Here is a 20352-nt window from a genome sequence, read left to right as displayed (position 1 = left end):
TCCCTGGTCTATGAAATCCTCTACCCCCACTTTAAACAGCACTGCGGATTGAACTCAGGATCTTGTGTATGTAAGACAAACACTATAGTACTGGGCTACATCCCCACTCCCAGAGTCTGAAACTCTTAAATGCATCTGATAATAACCTAGGAAGAATGACCGTGAAAAGTTCCTCAAAGAATTTTCAGATTTTTAGAATGTGGTAAATTTAGGTACCCCCCCATTACCTTTGTGTGTGTGTGTGTATCTTTATATTTTTAAGTTTACTCTTAAGATTGGTTTAACCTCGCTTATAATTTTCAAAAATTTTGAAATTTCTGACTAGAAAAAATATTTTGGATATACTTTCCCTTAATTTAGGATCAAATACAGACCTATTGATATTCTACCAACATTATGAGAACAAAAGCAACACAAATTATGAGAAATAAACTGATTCATGTTACATTTCACATAAAAGGGACTGCTATGGATGTACATAAATGGCTTATTCAAAGGCTCAAAGTGATGTAATTTGTAAATTATGTGCAAAATAACATAGGACCAAAATTGTACTTGCCCTTCTCTTCTCACCTGATAATCTACAAGTAGCTCGGGACCTTTGAAGTATCGGGAAGCAACTCTGACATTATATTCTTGGCCAGGATGGTAAAACTCAGCTAAACCCCAGTCTATTAGCCGTAGCTGAAAGGAGAGAGAGAGAATAAACCATGAGCAACTTTATCTTCCTCTAAGCTATTTCCATTGGGCCACTAGAGTATTCCATTAAAAAATATCACCTACATCACTCTTTATTGAAACTCCTTTACTAGATTTTATAATAATTAAACTTAGCTTGACATTCAGCTTTTCCCATGATCTAGTTTATGAAGACACTCTAATTTTATGTCTCTTCGAATTTCTTTCTTTTTTGTGTTACTGGATGGGGCCTGGCACATGGTATAGTACTCTATCCCTAAACTTTATCCCCAGCTCATCTCATTGGACTAAATTATTGCTATTCAACTTACTAGTGAATATTTTCTTTTCTAATCACCCAAGTAGAAGAAACCATTGCCTTTAGTTCCCTGAACCTTAGGTATATTTCTTTAACTCTTTATTGTCTGTTTTCCACATTTCATTTTAAATATGGACTGTCAACTCCTTGAGTTAGTTAAAACTATTTTAGTTACCTTTGTAATTTTTAGAATTTAACGCAATACCTGGTACACAGGAGAAAAAAAAAACTGAGTAAATATTTGCTGAGTGAATGAAGTTTTACAAAAGTCACATATATAAATAAAACTTTTACCAAAATGTGTCCTGAAAGTAGAAAAAGGACAAGTAGAGACAAGAGATAACCCTATTTGACCATAGGCAAAGCATGACCATACTCTGGTGTGAGCAGCACACCTTGAGGGAAAATGACTGACTGCTCTGGAGTAAGTCACTGTATACATCTCAAATCTAAACCTGATTATTCCCTGAAAACCAACTCCATTCAGTTTCCTTCTCAGTAAAAGATGACTTCAAGCAACCTGTCATTCAGGCCAATTTTAAGATTCACCTTAGACTTCTGTTTCCCTCAAACTTCCTATTTAATCTGTCAACAAGTCCTGCTGTTGTGCCATATTTTGACCATTACCATTACCTCCTCAATCCATTCTACTACCATCTTGTCTAATTTACTGCATTTGCCCCTTCTCCTAAGTAATATCCCTGCATTTACTGTTGCCTTCTATCATCTACACAGCAACCAGAACATTTCTTGTAAAGCTGTTTATTTTAGAACAATTAGAGTTCCACAGGAGGTTGCAAAAATAGTAGCAAATCTGTGTTCCCTCAATGGGTTTCTCTCAATAGCAACATCACACACACCTAAAGTACAATAGCAAAAGCAGGAAATTGATACTGGAATAATTCATAAGTCTTAAATGCACTCATGGAGGTGCATGTGTGCACATGTGTGCAGTTCTATACAATTTTAATCACATCACTTTCACCAAAAGATACAGAAGTGTTCCATCACCACAGAGATGTTTCATGTGATGTCAATTCCTAGTAACCTGTGTTCTTAATCTCCTTGGTTCTTTCATTTTTAGAATTAGCATGTAACTTTTTGAGATGCACCCATGGAAGCATGTTTTTTTTCCCTCAATTCTGAGCTATCACAAATAAAGCTACATTTTATGTATATTGGTTTTTGTGTGGATCCAAGTTTTTTTCTTTGAGATAAATGACACAGTTGGATTATATGGTATGCAGATATTTAGTTTAAGAAAGTGACAAACTACAAACATGCCAAATTTTGTATTTCCAACAGCAAGGTATCAAGTTTCTTCACAACCTTGCCAGCTTTTTAAAATTTTAGCTGTTCTAATACATATACAATGAACATTAAAACACAAGTGAGAATATATCAATGTTCTGCTCAGACCTTGAAAATGTTCTCCATTTTCAGAGACAGGGACTGACTATTACCTCTTAAGATGTGCATAACTTGATTCTCTTTAGCTCTGATCTCATTTCCCTCTTTTCTCCATTTTATCCCAGTTCCATCCTTATTGCTGTTCTAACATGTGAGGCTGTGACATTATCATACATACAGGTGCATACATATATATATGTGTATGTACACACACACACACAAGCTTGTTTTCTTCCATAGTTCCTTGCTCATGATTTCCATAATACCTATTCCTTAAATAACTAGAATGAGGAGTATCTCTTTTGCTGAAGTATCTGGCCTTTTGTCCTTGGTTCCTGAAGCAGTTTCAGAGCAGTACAGGTAAGACAATTAATGCTGTGGGACTTAGAAAGCAAGATTTCTTGCTGCTTTCCTTCTTCATATACCTTTTTCTCCTCAATGAAGACCACAGAACTGAATTTCTCTTAAGGTGAATCACAGAACTGAAAACCTGTTTGAGCTGGCCACATTGCAAGAGTTCTGAGAAAGAGTTGTGGGAACTCCAGTTAAACACTAACCGTAACCCTAACCCTAACCCTAAGACCACTATTTCAGAAGAGGTCCTATGCCATTTCTAGGAGGAATACTGTACAGAAAGGCCAAGAAGAATCCAAACAGACAGGATTTGATGAGTTTCTCCTCTTAGTCTATTAGCATTAGATCATACTCTTTCTGTCCAATCACTTTGCTATATAGTTGTCCATGTTACAATCACACTTATGCAATAAAGTCTCCATGAAAAGTCCAAAAGGTCAGGGTTCAGAGAATCTCTCAACAGCTGAACATGGGGAGGTTCTGAGAGGGTGGTGTGCCTAGAAATGGCATGGAAGCTGCACCCCTTCACACATGCCTTGCCCTGTGCACCTATTATTTCTGTAATATCCTTTATAATAAACCAGTAAATGTGTTTCCCCTAGTTCTGAGAAAGGGGTTGTGGGAAGTCCAAGTTAAAGCCAGTTAGTCAGAAGCAAAATGTTAAACAACCCGGGGCTTGGGATTAGTAGCTAAAAAAGGGAAGAGGGCAATTTTGGAATCTAATGTTATCTTCAGGTCAGAAATGAATCAAATCTGAGAACGCCGGGGCTGGGGATGTGGCTCAAGCGGTAGCGCGCTCGCCTGGCATGCGTGTGGCCCGGGTTCGATCCTCAGCACCACATACCAACATACCAACAAAGATGTTGTATCCGCCGCGAACTAAAAAAAAATAAATATTAAAAATTCTCTCTCTCTCCTCTCTCACTCTCTCTTTAAAAAAAAAAAAAAAAAATTAGAGAACGTCCAGATGTTGTCTGCAGTAGAATTAATTACTGGCTTACTGGTGGGAACAAATCCCCACGCTTTTGGGGGTTATAGAAGTGATCTCTATTTGGGGAAAAACAGTTTAAGTAGGTTCTTCCTCTTAATGTTCAGGCAGGCACATTCTTGCCTCAGGCCTTTTGTGTTTGCTATTTCCTTTATCTGAAACATACTTCCCCTGAGACAGCATGGCAGGGATTCTTCCAGTGTTTAGTAAGATGTCACCTTTCCAACGAAAGCTTCTCTTAACCCTTTTTTGAAACAGCAACACCCTTGGCCATTCAGTACTCCTTAATTTTTGGTCACCTCAAAAAATGTGGCCGTTACACTTCCCATGTAAAGCAATAGTAGGGGTGAGGCCTAGGAGTGCTTATTAACCAGAATAGCATTTTTTAAATATTTCAGCCACTTCACAGTTATGTACTTTTAATTCTCACATTTAACTTAATGGTGTACAAGGCAATCATTACACTCATTACATTTTCTTTTTAATATTTATTTTTCAGTTTTCAGTGGACACAACATCTTTTATGTGGTGCTGAGGATCGAACCCAGGGCCCTGCACATGCCAGGCGAGCGCGTTACCGCTTGAGCCACATCCCCAGCCCCATTACACTCATTTCATAGGTAAGAAAAAGAAGGCAAATGAGAAAAGGGTTTCTCAGAAACAAATTATTCAATAAGAAAGACTAGAAACAAAGTTTCCTGGTCTAGACAAATGTTTTGTCCACTATACTCATCTGTTTCCTTGAGAGTATTCCTAGGCATATAAACAATGGTTTAAAAATGGTGGTTTAATTAATCTAGTCAGTTACCAAATACTTATCAAAAACAAGCACCTGTAACCATAACAGATACTAGGGATAAAGTGTTGAAGATTCCATCATGCAGATAAATAAAATCTATTTATCTCTTTACCTTTCTGTGCTCATGATCAATCATGACATTATGGGGCTTCACATCTCTATGCATAATTCCCATGCTGTGACAATAATCCAGGGCCTGTGGGAGGAGCAGATAAAAGTCAGATTTCTTTAAAGTCATTTTTTTTTTTAATACAGTTAATTTTTTTTTTCTCCAACTAAATTTTCCTCCTATCCTCTGGAGACACCCCTAGGAATCAGGATTAGGACAATCACTTCTACAGCTATTTTTCAGAGACTTTTCCCAGGATTCCATAGTCAAGCAAATTCAGGTCTCTGAACTTCAAGTTCTGTTCTTTTTTTATTATTATTACCTTTATTTATTTTTATGTGGTGCTGAGGATTGAACCTAGGACCTTGCACGTGCTAGGCAAGCACTCTACAGCTGAGCCACAACCTCAGCCCTCAAGTTCTGTTCTTTACAGAGTTGTTTCAACTACCTTTCTATTCAGAAAGACCCAAAAGTATAAACCAGTTGCACCACTTCCAATTTTACCTCTTATCCAAAATCTAGATTATTTCCATAAACATAGGCCTCACAAAAGAAAACCAGCCTATATGTAAACCTTATATCTGAAGAAGAATACATGTTTAGCAGCTAAGAGTTTACAACAGAGGTTGGAAAACCAAGGCCTATGGTCCAAATCTGGATTGTTGTCCATTTTTGTGAATAATATGGTATGGCACAAAGTCACATCTATTTGTTTGCATGACTATTTCTTTTCTTTTTTTAAAAAAAAATTTATTCTTAAGTTTTAGGTGGACACAATATCTTTAGTTTACATTTATGTGTTGCTGAGGATCGAACCCAGGGCCTCATGCATGCTAGGTGAGCACTCTACCACTGAGCCACAACCTCAGCCCCATGACTGCTTTTATGTTCGTAAGTACAGAGCCAAATGGTGTGACAAAGACCCCATTAGCTCATAAATTCTAAATATTTACCATTCAGCCTTTTAATGAATTTTGCAAACCCACGATCTAGGTCATCCAATCCCATCTGAAAAGTTTCCTACCCCAAATTAAGATGAACTGAATAATCTTTGGGGTTCATTAATTCTGTTCTTTTAGTCTACTGATATCATTACCCAAGTTCTTTTCTTTTCTTTTTTTTTGGGGGCGGGGGGGGGATTGGTACTAGGGATTAAACCCAGGGGCGCTTTACCACTGAGTTACATCCCTGGCTCTTTTTGAGCTGAGGGCCTTGTTTAGTTATGGCTGGCTTTGAACTTGTGATCCTCATCCAAGTTCTTGTCCTAACTTAAGGGCAACTTGGATTCCCACAATTCTCAGGACTAGGCAAGCATATTGATAACTTTCTGAAGCCTTACTTGCCATAGGACTCCATGGGCCAATGGACAGATCAAATTATCTCCAAAGGCTTGATGTTAACCCTGTTTAATAAAAAACCTTAGCTAAGTCTTAGCAACTCTCTCCTCCATAAAATTGATAGAGCAAGATATTTGATGATCCCACTTGAGAAATCAAAGTTCACTCTCAATCACCAATCCCTAAACAGAGATTTATATAATCCTGAGGACAATGACCCTCTGAGGCTCAGTTAACGTTTGCTGTTTTACTTGTTGAATCATAAGTGAAATAAAAGTAAAGCAGAAGCTATCACATCAACTGTTTCACCCTCAGCTCTTACAAACATTTCTTTCAAAGGATTCTAAGTTATATTCCTACTAGACCCTATCCCCACAACCCTTACAAAAGTCTAAAGATTTTAATACCATTAGCTGTTGAAAACTTGAATGTGCAGGGTCCAGTGGTGCACACCTATAATCCCAGTTGCTTAAGAGACTGAGCAAGGAAAGTAAAATTCAAGGCCAGCCTGGGCAACTTGGTGAGATCCTGTCACAAAATAAAAAGGGCTAGGGATGTAGGTCAGCAGTAGAGTGCTTACAAGGCCCCAAATTTAATCCCCAGTACTGAAAAAATACAAATGAACAAACCCACTTATATGTTTTCCAAAACACTTCACAAAGTTTATTCACTGGCTTTTCTACCATCAGTGGGACTATTTTACAAAGGTAAGACCAATTCAAATTAAAAAGATATCTGACATCCAAGGATCCTTACCTTCAGAATCTCATACATGTAAAATCGAATATCATAGTCTGTTAACGTCTGGTACAATTGCTGTCAAAGACAAATGCAATATTTGAGCCACAAAATAATGCTAAGAAGAAAGCAATTTCTCACTCTCACTCATTGTAATTCAAACTAAGACTTGGTTCCTTTGCCAATGTTCTTAGATCTGTCTGTTCATTGCTTTCTGTATCTCCAACATAACATTCACTTAAAGAGAATTTGGGTCTTCATCTCTACATGTAAAAGTGAAGAATTACTTACTTAAGTATATTGCTCAAGCTAAATCTACTATACTAATACATGTTTACAATTTAATTTGTTTTTCCTTTACCTTCAGACCTCCTTTATAAAAGGCATTTTGGCAAAGACAGAACTTCTTTAGTAGGGAAATAACCCAATTTGACTTACACAGTCAGCACTACAAATCACTAGTGGGCATACAGATGGCACAATGCCAAACCAGTTAAGCCAATTTAAAAGAACTATTCCTGTCCCAAGCTGAAAATAAATTCAAACAGCTGTATATAATCTTTTCAGTCTCCAAAAGGTTGCAGAATTTTTACATGTACATCTTTAAATGGTTAGTGATATTCTCTGACAAAGTTTATATTGAAGTTATTGTTCTGATTCTAAAATAGTTCCTCTTCTTTTTTCTCCTTCTCAATAAAATGCACACATTTATTAATAACAGTCTTCATATGACTGGTACAAGGAGAGGTCAAATACCCTTACAACTTGTACTGTAATAGAGTACCTACATTTTCCGTTGTAGTGGAATTAAGAACTGTGAAACAAGTCAGTCTCTGGATGAGCTAGGATTCAGACATTGTTGTAGAGGTAGAATTTGACTACACCCTTCTTTATTTCTCACCGCTTAAGATTTATGGCCCAAGGGGTTGGGGGTGTAGCTCAGTGATAGGGCACTTATCTAGGGATTTGAGGCTCTGGGCTTAATCACTAGTACCACCTGGGGGAAAGGAGATCCCAAAGTTTCTGAGGAATCCCAGTGATGATCAAAACACAGGGGTCATTATAAAAAGGCAAAATATGCAAAGTGGGTATTAATCATATAAGAATCCTTTTTCTTAAGTCTTAAACATTTTGCATCATAAGGATGAAAAACTGATTTAAAACCACTAAGAAGCAAGCGCTTTTAACCATCACCCCCAAAAAGGTTTTCCATGTGGTCTAAAAACCCAACAGCTTAAAATGGTTGGCTATATGTTATACCTTGAAGTCTGTGTTGTTTACGTGTTCAAAAACCAAGGCAGGGGTTCGTGACTAGGGGAGAGAAAAAAAAAACACACATTAGTAATAGCCTTGGCAGCTTTTGTGGGCACAAAGTTTGTGGATGCTGTGTGGTGAATTTGGCAGTCCTTGCCTCAGAAGTAAGGAACCCTTTATTGCTACAAGCCCCCCCACTCTGATCGTCACCACACTTAGGTCATTTTTTGGGATGGATTTCAAACAGAAGACATGGAGCTGAAGTCTCACCAGGCTCTAGGCAGCCCGACATTGCGCCCATCGCCCATCGGCATCGGACCTGAGTTTGCAAAATGGATTAACACATTTCAGTTTCCAGTGCTATCAGTCTCTTAGCCTAGAAGAATAAGAAATAGTCTGTGGGTGGAGGTCTCTTTGAAAGAAAGACCTAAGCTAGTTAAATGGTATATCTGATTAAGCACTTATAATGCCATTCTGAATGGTGAAAGGGAGAATAGAAAGAGGCAAGTTGTGCTCCAGTTCCAAGACCACCTCAGCCCCGGAGGGCCTTGCTAACACCTACTATACTCACCACAGGGTCTTTTACAATGTCTGCCAGTGTGATGATGTTGGGACCGCCTCTCAAATTCTCCAAAATCTTTATTTCTCGCTTAATTTTCTTCTTTTTTACTGGCTGAAAGGGTAAACGTATATCAGCAAAAACAATTATTTCAGAGTATTTTAACAGGTAGGATAATACATAAATGGCTTACTTATGAGCTCCTTGAAGGAAGGAAATGTGTCAGACTCGTCTCTGAATCCCCTTCTCCTACCACTGTGCCAGGCACTCTGCAGGTACTTACAAAAGTGGAATTAAAGGGGAAAAGATTTCCACTCCAAATAATTAAATGCTAATTTCCACAGAATTAGCATTTAATTTCAATTGACAGTCTTTAAAACCTTACACACTAGCAGTTTAAATGGCTGGTAATCCTAAGGTATACTGTAAAAACACTTCTTGTCCTCTAGGATGAAACACTGATTCTCTTCATTCCTTCCTCTAAGTGTGTGACCCTATGTGAAGAAAACAGGAGCAACAGCAAGGACAGCCAAACTGTTTCTGTGCAGCATAACCTGTGGGTCAAGTGTGGGCTTCATAGTCATGCCTGCCATCGGTGCCAGCCCCATCTCCATTCCTGCTAGCTGTGTACCCTTGGGCAAATTTCTTAACTTCTTTAAGACTTTCATTACATGTAAAAAGAGGACCCAGCAAGAATCAAATGAGGTTATCTGAAAAGACCTCAGATCATGGTTGGGCATAACACAGAAAATACATGTTTAGCCTTATCTGAAGAGTCTAAAACAATGCTGGCTCAAGAAAAATATGATGCAAGCCACATGTGTAATCTTAAAGGTTCAATAGTCACATCAAATAAGTAAAAATAGACATTAATTTAAAAGTATGTTTTATTCAACTTATATTCAAAATCTTATTGCCCCTTGCTTTTTAAATTCTGAGACAGGTCTAGTTGCTTAGGGTGCTGCTAAATTACTAAGGCAGGCCTAGACCCGGGGATCCTCTGTCTCAGTTTCCTAAATTTCTAGGATTACAGGCATACACCACCACACATGGCCTAAATCAGAATGTTGAGGATGAAACTGGAAATGTATTTTTAGATAGTTCCCAGGTTGATGATCTAGGTCCAGGAACTACAGTACTATAAAACTCTTTTAACCTTAAGTTCTAGTTCTGGTACAGCAGGAAGCAAGCAGGTTTTAGAAACAGTCCTAAAAGCCTAGCTTTGTAGCTATATGGCTTTGGGAAAAACATCTAAAGGTTTCTCAACTTTATTTTTATTACTGGTGGAAAAGGACTATAGTTCCCTCAGAGTTGTTGTGATATGTATGTCCCTTTGCAAAGATGACACTTAATAGAAGTAAGTATTTTTTATAGTCACTTTTATATAGTCCACATTCAATTCAACTCAAAGCTTTACCTTGCTCCTATGAGAACTCAGTACATTAGCTGGCTGGCTGGGAAGCAAGGTGATCAGTATTCCCATTTTGCTTCACCAGATCAGATCTTTTTGATCTGTGGGCCTATCTGGGAGATTTTCTCCCCTCCAGAGACAAACCCATCAATCCACCGCCTGTTTTCTACTACATTACTATTTCCCAATAGCTGATTTATGCAAGACGACGACAACAACAACAACAACAACAAAACAACCAACAACTATTGGTCTACAAATCTTTTATTTAATCCTAACTTCTAAAATTGGTTTAATATGGACCAGGTAGGTGACTTACACCCCAGTTCAATGTGATCACTGTAACTTTTACTGGATAAAACAGGGACAGACTAAAATTTTTCTTAAGAAAAAAAAAAAATTCTGAGTTGAGGAGATCAAAATATGGCCTTATGCATGTTAGATAAGCACTCTACATTTGAACTACATCCCAGTCCTAAAAATTTTAAACATAGTTTGTGAAGGACATTTATACATCTACCTTTTAAGAATGTGAGGAAATTCAGAAATTATCTTTTCTAGGAAGGTGAGAGCCATTGGTGGTCATGACTGAACAGTGATTTAGAAATTTATTTTTAGCCCAGTTTTCCTAACTATATACTGTATAGTATACTTTCTCTCTCTCTCAAATATATATAATAAGTATTATCATCTCTTTAAAAGACATATAAAGAGGGGCTGGGGCTCAATGATAGAGTGCCTACCTTGCACTGTGAGGCACTAGATTCGATCCTCAGCACCACATAAAAATAAATAAGGGTATTGTGTAAATTTACATCTAAAAAATATTTTAAAAAATACATATACAAGGGCTGCAGCTGTAGCTCAGTGGCAGAGTACTTGCCTAGCATGTGTAAGGCACTGGGGTTCAATCCTTAGCAATGCATAAAAATAAATAAAATAAAGGTATGCTATCTATCTACAACTACAAAAAGAAACTTTAAAAAAAAAGACATATATTTCATCCAAAGATTGCTGAAAACACTTTCTTCTGAGCAGCTCATGGAACCTTCTGCAAAATAGACCATATTTTAGGCCACAAAGCAACTCTTAGCAATCAAAAAAAAAACATGACATAAATAACATTCTCTCATTCTATCATATAGTTTCCAGTATGAACACCATCTTACAATAACAGAATTTCAGGCACCAAGTAAGTCATCACCATACACATTTTCATATGGGATCCCTATAAAAAGCCTAAGAAAGGTAGGTAAAACAAAATTATCTCACTTTCACAATGAACTACCATGGTTGACTGCTATTAGAGTTTGGATTAAAGCACAAGTGTTCTGATTTCCAGCCTACTTCTCTTTCTTCATGTGATGTCAGATATAAATATTTAAACACTGGTTCTGAAATGGTAATGAAGAACCCTAGCAAATTCCCAGGGTCACTGTAGAATACTTAAAATTTTGAGGGAAATTCATCAATCACACTTGATATTAGCAAGACAGTAAGTACATTACCAGCCTGAGGTAGTTCGTAGTTTCAACATTTGTTTGCATTGTATGCCTTTTTGAAGACCTATTTTTATGAAGCTGGGTTTTCAGGTTGTTGCTGTGATAAAAGCAAGCACTATGCAAAAAGTCAGTGTAGACCAGGAAATGAGCATGGTGGTGTCCACACAGATCCCAATATTTGAGAAGCAGTGAAATATACACATCTCAATAGCAATCAATTATGGTTACATAAGAATAAAATAATTATTTCTTTAAATGAATGTGTATCGGGGCTGGGGATGTGGCTCAAGCGGTAGCGCACTCGCCTGGCATGCGTGCGGCCCGGGTTCAATCCTCAGCACCACATACAAAGATGTTTCTGCCGAAAACTAAAAAATAAATATTAAAAAATTCTCTCTAAAAAAATTTTAAAATAAATAAATAAATAAATGTGTATCGATCTCTTGATGGCCACCAACTTGTTAAATATAATCACTTAATTATCCTAATTAGAATAAGATGTACTCCATGCTTGTATAAATAGTTCAAAATAGACTACTGTCATTTATTAACTAAAAAGAACACATAAAAATTTAAAGAAATAACAATCATTTATTTGAACAAAGTTCCTATTAACATACAGAACCATTAGATATTTCTTTTGGCTTAGGATTACCCTAAAGAAAGAACAACAACAAAACACCATTTAGACAATGTAAAAATGTATCTGCTGTAAATTAGAAACAGCTTGGCTTGTAACTGAGTTGGTTACCTGTAGTAAGGAACTATGGAATAAATTCCCAACAATAGCGCACACTATAGTAATAACTAAATTACAAGTTGCATATTAGTAGCCCATTGGCCAAATCTGGACTGTGCAGGTTTTTTTTTTTTTTTTAAATCTTGAGTCATTTAAATAATCAGGTATTCATACATTAACAACAGTTTCTGGCTTCTTTTTGTAAAACAGAAATTAAGCAACAATGGAATTGTACTGCAAAAAGAAAACAAAGACTGAGAAGCAGCGACCTCCTTCTGAAGGGATATGTGCTTCCCAATTTACATTAGTCCCTATCACATCACCTCAACACAGGAAATTATACCAGACTAGATGCACTGATGTCTCTGCTTGTCTCTTTAAGGTCTGCCTTTGTGCCCTCTCATCCTTTTAAAGTAGAGGTAATGATTTATTTATTGAAAACAAAACCATAGACAGTAATTAAAAATTTAGGAAATGAATATTAGGCAAAACCTAGGAGACAATGTGTTTACTTTCATTCTCTGCCACAGCATAACTATACGACTTGAATCAAATCACTTCTTTGCTTCAGGTCATTATCTGTCAAACAAGGATTACCTGTTCTATCAACTTCAGAGAATACAATAAAATAAAGGGGTGAAAGCACTCCAAAAACCTCTCAAATGAGGTTATAAAAAGGCATCACTATTATTTTTAAAAACCTACATTCTAAATACCTCTAAAATCCTCTCTCTTATACTCACCTTGAGAATTTTAACAACAACTTTTTCATTATTTGTGATGTTGATGGCTTCGAATACTTCACTGTATTTACCCCGGCCTAACTTTCTAACCAGCTGATAGTCATCTTGATTTCTGTAAACAAAAAAAGTCAAAGTCACAATGATTTAAAAAGTTCAAATTATCAAGCAGCAAGTCAACTTATAAAATTCTATTATAGTAGGAGTTAGAAAAGATTTTTCAAATGTTGTACTGCATTTTAGTTTCGTACTGATGATTGAACTCATGAGCACTCTACACTGAGCTTCATCTTCAGTGCTATTTACTTATTTAGGCTACTGGGATTGAACCCAGGGCACTTAACCACTGAGCCACACATCCCCAGTCCTTTTTAAAATATTTTATTTAGAGACAGGTGTCACTAAGTTGCTTAGGATCTCGATAAGTTGCTAAGTCTGGCTTTGAACTTGTGATCCTCCTGCCTCAACCCTCTGAGCCACTAGGATAACAGGCAATACCACTGCACCAACTGCTTTTTATTTTGAAGCAGGGTCTTGTTAAGTTGCCAGAGATTACAGGCATGCACAACTATAACAGGCTCCACATATTTTTAATTGGCCTAATTTTTAAAAACAGAGTGCAAAAGCCTGGCACCAGGGTACATTCTTGTAATTCTAGTGCCTCAAGAGGCTGAAGAAGGAGGATCACAAGATGAAGGCCAGCCTTAGCAATTTAGTGAGAACCCCTGTGTCAAAAAAAGGCTGGGGATATAGCTCAGTAGTATAGAGCCCAGTAGTGGGGATGGGGCACCAAATCCCAGAAATTGAAAAATGAAGCCTTTCAATGATTTCTTCAAATCCCAAACTGCTTATGCCCTTACTGACATTCCACAAATGTTTAGTTCTTATTAGAATTTGTTACGTATGTTTTCAACAAGTATTTCTCTTAGAGATGGGCCTCTTTGCAGGTTAAGTGGCTTTAAATACATAAGCCTGATTTCCCACTTGCTCTCCAAGGCAAACACGGAGAATAATCCATGTTACAAAGTTCACAAACCACACTGCAGACCATAAACCATGGTTAGGGGTCCCATTCTCTACTTTGACTCATACTCCATCATTAAGAAGCAATGTCAATTGTCATAAACAGAGGTTAAAAAAAAAAAAAGGAAATGTCACCCCTTTCCTGCCCTTGCTTCCAACTGAGAGGCTGTGCTGTAAAGAATGAAAAACACCGGGCTGGGGATGTGGCTCAAGCGGTAGCGCGCCCGTCTGGCATGCGTGCGGCCCGGGTTCGATCCTCAGCACCACATACCAACAAAGATGTTGTGTCCGCCGAGAACTAAAAAATAAATATTAAAAAATTCTCTCTCTCTCTCTCTCCTCTCTCTCTTAAAAAAAAAAAAAAAAAAAGAATGAAAAACATGGCTTCACCAACAGGTCAAAATTTCATTTACTCTTAGAATGTATTATTTTCCACAGCAGTCTTTCATTTCCCTCAGAAAGCTCAAACAAGTGAGTGAAAAGAGAAGGCAAAGGTACTAAGAGCAACAGATAATGTAACAATCCTGGAGGTCTAGGGGAAGGAACCTTTCTTAGTTCTCATTAAAGCTCTCCTCCTGTGTGAGGGCATATAAAACAAACCCAAGTAAGCAATGGCACCATGCCAAAAAATGACAAAGGACTGTTTAGTGCCACTTCAAGCAGAACTAAATGTAAAGCACTCAATCTGCAAATAGTGGTTCATATTACCTAGAGTCTGAAGTCTGGCACACATTTACTAGTATTGTGCCTCTGGTTCTTGATGATATCTTTAAAGCACACAGTGTGCCTCTTTATGTAGAGACAAAAGTATTTACTGCTAAGAATCACTGCATAACCACTATAAAGAATACAACCTCAGACAATTCAGGGAGACAGTTGTGAACCACTTATATAGGCTATGTAATCAGAGCTGTATCTTTATGAGCTTTCGTGCTTTCTTTTGCACTTGAATGTCAAAATAGTTTTATCACAAAACTATGATCAGATCAATTAAATGTAATGCCACACTGGGACAGGAAATGCAAACATTTAAATGAGTCTGCACAGAGAATCAGAAGGGCAAACACAGCTGTTCAGGCAGACTACAACTGTTCAAGATGGAATCTGGGCTGAATTCCATGTTAAAAATGCCTCGTCTCATGATAAGGGCAAATGTTTAAGGATTTAATTTTGCTTCTCATCAAAAAGGACACCTTTCTGGAGAACTGTTCCATCCTTTAGTATCAGCATGGGACAACATTCACTGACCTCAAAAATACTTTATGTAAGAGTTTTGTGTTTTCAAAGTCTCTCAGGCACTAATTCTCACTTGTTTGCAATAATCTTAGCTTGAGACACAAGCTCATAGCTACCACCTTCATATACAAAATATATAAATGAGAGAAAAGGAAACATAGAAAATGATTTTTAAAGTCAGTCCTTCAAAATTGTTACCTTACCAAAACAATCCTCTGCTTCTTTACTACAGAACCAAATTTGCAGCTCAAAAAAAAAAAAAAAAAAAAAAAAAAAGAAATCACAAGCTGAACTTCAACCTTGAGGTCTGGAGAAGCAGAGTTCAGAAGATTTACTGACTCAATGAATCCACAAGACTCAGTACTCTGAGTGAGGACAGTGAAGTAAATAGGAATAATTACCCCCATTCCACCACATGTGACTCATAATCCCAGTACTCTCGGGGTCTGTGTGTATTGACATCTGTGTAAACTCTGGCCCTGCTTGGCACGGGTCCCGACATGTCAGACAGGTTGGCGGACAAAGCTGAACTTGAGGCTTGAAGATCTGGCAGTCACTGTGTGCAGAGATGGCTGGGAGTAAGACCTTGTTTCAGACCTGTTTTCTTCAAACTACAGAAACAAAATGCAAAAAAGTCCAATAAATTATTATTATTTTTTAAGTACAGAGGAAGAAAAAAGTTTTACAATAATAACGGCCTTAATTATACCTTAGGCTCTCCTACCTATTAATCCATGAATAAATCCCAACTAATGTTCTTTTTTTTTTTAATTTCTTTTAGTTTAGTTGGACACAATATCTTTATTTTATTTTTATGTGGTGCTGAGGATGGAACCCAGGGCCTTGCACATGCTAGGCGAGTGCTCTACCACTGAGCCACAACCATAGCCCCACAATGTTCTTATTAATATGGAGGGGGAAAAAACCCTAAGATAGATACTAAAACTTGATGTTGGTCCGAATCATATTTTGCAAAGCAGTCTATAACTTCTGTATGAAATGAATGTTCTTTGTAAAATAGTCTAGAAAAGGCAAAAATGGCATTGAGAATAGATAAATCAGCATTTACCACTGTTCACATATTACACAAAGTACTGGCAGGAACAGTACTTTCCTTTCAGCAGCTTTCTACAACTTACAAAGGAGTGCTAAAAGGTTCTAGAATGGTGGCAAAGTTGAGAATACAAATTGTCAGTTTGAATTTAAATATCTGATGAAAAACAGAAAGAAAATAATGTCATACATCTTCAATGTTACCTAATACTGATCCAAATCATTCAAAGAATCTTATATAATAATTAGCAGACATTTGAACATTGGAAAGACGTTTGATTTCATTAAATCTAAAAACAGAAATCAGTAATTTCCTCTTGCTTTGTTTAATATAGAAACTTAATAAACACAGTATTAGGTATATTAGCTAAGCTACTGCAAAATGATTCTAACAAATCAGTCTATCAAGTCAAATCAAATGCATCCCCTGACTATTCCAACCTTTTACCTTCATTCTCTGAAAATCCTACAGCATCCATTGATTCCCTTTACTATGTATTTACTTAAAATTGTACTGAGTCTTTATATATGATAATTAACACATCTTCTATGTAGTTTTCTGGTTGAGACTGAATAACACCAATCTAATTATTAGGAAACACTGGACAAACAGAAAATGAGAAAGCATCTTTAAAAGAAAGGGAGAATCTATAGTCCTAAGTAACATTATTATCATAAAAGAAAAAGGGCTGGATGATGTGGCATACTCCTGTAATCCCAGTGGATCAGGAGGCTGAGGCAGGAGGATTCCAAGTTAAAAGCCAGCCTCAGCAATTTAGCAAGGCCCTAAGCAACTTGGTGAGACCCTGTCTCTAAATAATATACAAAAAAGGGCTGGGGATGTGGCTCAATGGTTAAGCACCCCTGGGTTCAACTGGTACCAAAAAAAGAAAAGACAAAGGAAGGCTAACAACATATAAGTAAATGCACTGTACTGCAGAGTTGGGATGATATGAAAACAACAATAACAACAATGAAGCATGGATGAGAGATTAGTGTGCTAATAAAAATTATGAAGCTGGCACAGACTTATTTATGATAGTTAAGAGAATATCATCTATTCTTACAAAATTTTCCTGACGCCAGGCACAGTGCTATAATCCCAGCAGCTCAGGTCAGGAGGCCAAGGCAGAAGATTGCAAGTTCAAAGCTAAACTCAGCAAAAACGAGGCGCTAAGCAACTTGATGAGACCCTATCTCTAAATAAAATACAAAATAGGGCTCAGGATGTGGCTCAGTGGTTGAATGCCCCTGGGTTCAATCCCCAGTGCAAAGAAGAAAAACTTTTCCTGAAGTCCTTAAGGTAAAAGCTCATGATGTATATAATATACCCTTAAATGGTTCAGAAATAAATGTGCCCACATGTGTGTATATATGAAGTACACATGAAAGCACAATCAAAAATGTTAAAACACAGGGTAAAATATTACAATAATAAATCTGGCTTAAGGGGATACATACATCCTTTGTACTATTATATGTTTTTGTGCAAACATTTTAAAAAATTGTGTTAAAATATGTGAAATATAAAATTTAAACCATGCTAAAGTATACAGTTTAGTAGCATTGAACACATTCACATCCTTGTGCAACTATCACTACACCATCTGTTTCTAGAAATTTTCACCATTCTGAACTGAAACTGCACCCATTAAACACTAGCACCTCACCTCTGGATTCTTGAATCCACAATTCTATCTTCTACTCTATGAGATGACTGCTTCAGGTACCTTGTACATGCAGAACAAGACAATACCTGGTTTATTTAATTTAGTACAATGTCTTAAAGGCCCATCCACACTGTAGCATGTTTAAGAATTTCATTTCTTTTTAAGACTGAACGATAACTGGAATTTATACACCACCATTTTTGGGGGTAGTACTAGGGATTGAGCCCGGAGGTGCTTTCCTTTACCTATTTCAGTCTCTGAGCAGCTGTGATTTCAGGTAATGTGCCACCACACCCAGCTGTATTTACTGCATTTTGCTTATCCATTCATTTGCTGACAGGCATTTGGGTTGATTTCACATTCTACTACTGTAAATAATGTTATGATGAACATGGATGTACAAATATCTGTTCGAGACTCAGCTTTCAATTCTTTTGAGTACATACCCAGAAGTAGGAATGCTCACTCAAATGGTAGTTTAATGCTTAATTTTTTTGAGGAATTACCATTTTGCTTTCCACAAGCAGTTATATCATTTTACAGTCTCACCAAAGTACACAAAGGTTCCTACACAGTACACAGTTTCCAATTTCTCCTAATTGGTATGAAGTGGTATATTATTGATTGTGATTTGTATTTTCCTAATGATTAGGGATGTTGAACATCTTTTCATGTGCATATTAGCCATTTGTATATCTTCTCTGAAGAAATGTCTATTCAAAGCATTTATGCATTTTGTTGTCTGTTTTTGGTATCACAGGTATTCTACTTTTAACTTTTTTCTCCTATGTAAATTTGAAGTTATTTCCAATGAAAGTTTGAAACAGTATAAAAAAACCTCATGGCCATAAAGGGAAATTTATCCATAAACACACAGCCACTTGATAGCAGTAGCAAGAATCAAAAATCAAATTTCTGTCTCTGTCTTGTGACTGTGATCTCTCTTGCCAAGTAATCATAAACTAGTTAGATAACAATATAATTATAAGCATTTACTATGTGCCATATATTGCTTTATAAGGATTTATTTCATTTAATCCTTACCATAAGGAAGTAGTTAGGAAGTTGCCATTATCCTCATTTTTATAGAGGAAACTGAGGTAAAGAAAGGTTAAGTGACCTGATAAAAAAACAAGGGGCTGTATTTCATACCCGGTTGGCCTGTTTTCAGACTTTCAAAGAATTAATTGTATTTACCATATAGGTTTGTAGGGAAGGACCGGAATTAATGTAAAAATGTTAAGATTATGCTTATTTGAAAGCTGTGAGCCTGGTGCAGTGGCCCATGCCTATAATTGCAGCCACTCGGGAGGATAGGAGAATTTTGAGTTGGGTCAAACCCAGTGCTTAGCAATTTAGCAAGGCCCTAAGCAGCTAGGTGAGACCCTGTCTCTAATAAAATACCAAAAATGGGCTAGAGATGGGGCTGAGTGTTAAGCGCCCCTGGGTTCAATTCCTGCTACCTCCCCACCCACCACAAAAGAAAGCTGTGAGATCTGTGAGGTTTTAAGCTAGAATTTAGCTACCAAAGGAAGATAAGCCAGAAAAGATGCCTCTTATTCTGATGGTTTCAGAGGCTTAAAGCTTTCAGATGAATAGCATGAGACTGGAAGGTGGGCAATGGTATGCTCCATATGTGTGAAAAACACAATCAATGATATCAGGGCTCCCCACCCCAAATACATGAAATTAAAATCATGTATTTACTATGAATTCTCCTGTCCAACAGAAACCTTCTGGTGCCAGGCATGATGGCACACCCCTAGAATCCCAGGAAAAGCAAGGTGCTAAGCAACTCAGTGAGACCCTGTCTCTAAATAAAATACAAAATAGGCTTGGGGACGTGGCTCAGTGGTTGAGTGCCCCCGAGTTCAATTCCCGGTATCAAAAACTGAAACCAAATAAATAAATAAATATACAAATAAATAAAACAAAACAAAAAACCCCAACCTCTGGTGTTACATAAATGTATGTTCTCAATGGCCAGAAAACAACAACAAAGTCATTAAAAGTACCAAAACTTCTCCCACCCAGTATTGGGGATTGAACACAAGGGTACTCTACCACTGTGCTACATCCCCTTCTCATCCAACATTCCTTCAGGCATACTGGGGACTGGATTCAGGGCCTTGAACATGCAAGGTGGGCACTCTACCACTGAGCTGTATCCCCAGCTTTTCGTATTTTAAATTTTTTAGACAGGATCACACCAAGTTGCTGATGCTAGTCTTGAACTTTCTATCCTTTTGTCTAAGCCTGAGTTGCTGGGATTATAGGTATATGTCATACTTAAAACAGTCTATAAAAATTTTCAAATATTTCTTTGATTTTACCAATAATAGTGCAAATTGAAACAGGCACACACCAAACAAACAAAATACCGAAAGCAGATACTTTTCTTATTATTTTCCTTCTTCCCAAAGACATATCATC

The 20352-nt window shown here is 37.1% G+C and overlaps 1 protein-coding gene across 3 annotated transcripts in view; it reads right to left on the bottom strand.

Annotated features, from left to right (window-relative positions):
• Window positions 1–20352, bottom strand: part of Csnk2a1 (casein kinase 2 alpha 1) — a 61628-nt gene that overhangs the window by 14513 nt on the left and 26763 nt on the right. For all 3 annotated transcript variants that reach the window (XM_026402062.2, XM_077799399.1, XM_026402061.2), the window contains 7 exons: window positions 15598–15807; window positions 12941–13052; window positions 8558–8659; window positions 7993–8043; window positions 6751–6810; window positions 4661–4744; window positions 574–684 (listed from right to left, as the gene is read on the bottom strand). In XM_026402062.2, the coding sequence (XP_026257847.1) occupies window positions 574–684; window positions 4661–4744; window positions 6751–6810; window positions 7993–8043; window positions 8558–8659; window positions 12941–13052; window positions 15598–15698 (621 nt within the window). In that variant the 5' untranslated portion in view covers window positions 15699–15807. The remainder of the gene's footprint in view (window positions 1–573; window positions 685–4660; window positions 4745–6750; window positions 6811–7992; window positions 8044–8557; window positions 8660–12940; window positions 13053–15597; window positions 15808–20352) is intronic.

The sequence above is a fragment of the Urocitellus parryii genome, chromosome 6 (genome assembly GCF_045843805.1).
Source record: "Urocitellus parryii isolate mUroPar1 chromosome 6, mUroPar1.hap1, whole genome shotgun sequence".
Taxonomy (NCBI): domain Eukaryota; kingdom Metazoa; phylum Chordata; class Mammalia; order Rodentia; family Sciuridae; genus Urocitellus; species Urocitellus parryii.
The sequence above is the reverse complement of the archived record's forward strand: the minus strand, read 5'-3'. Positions and strand labels throughout refer to the sequence as shown.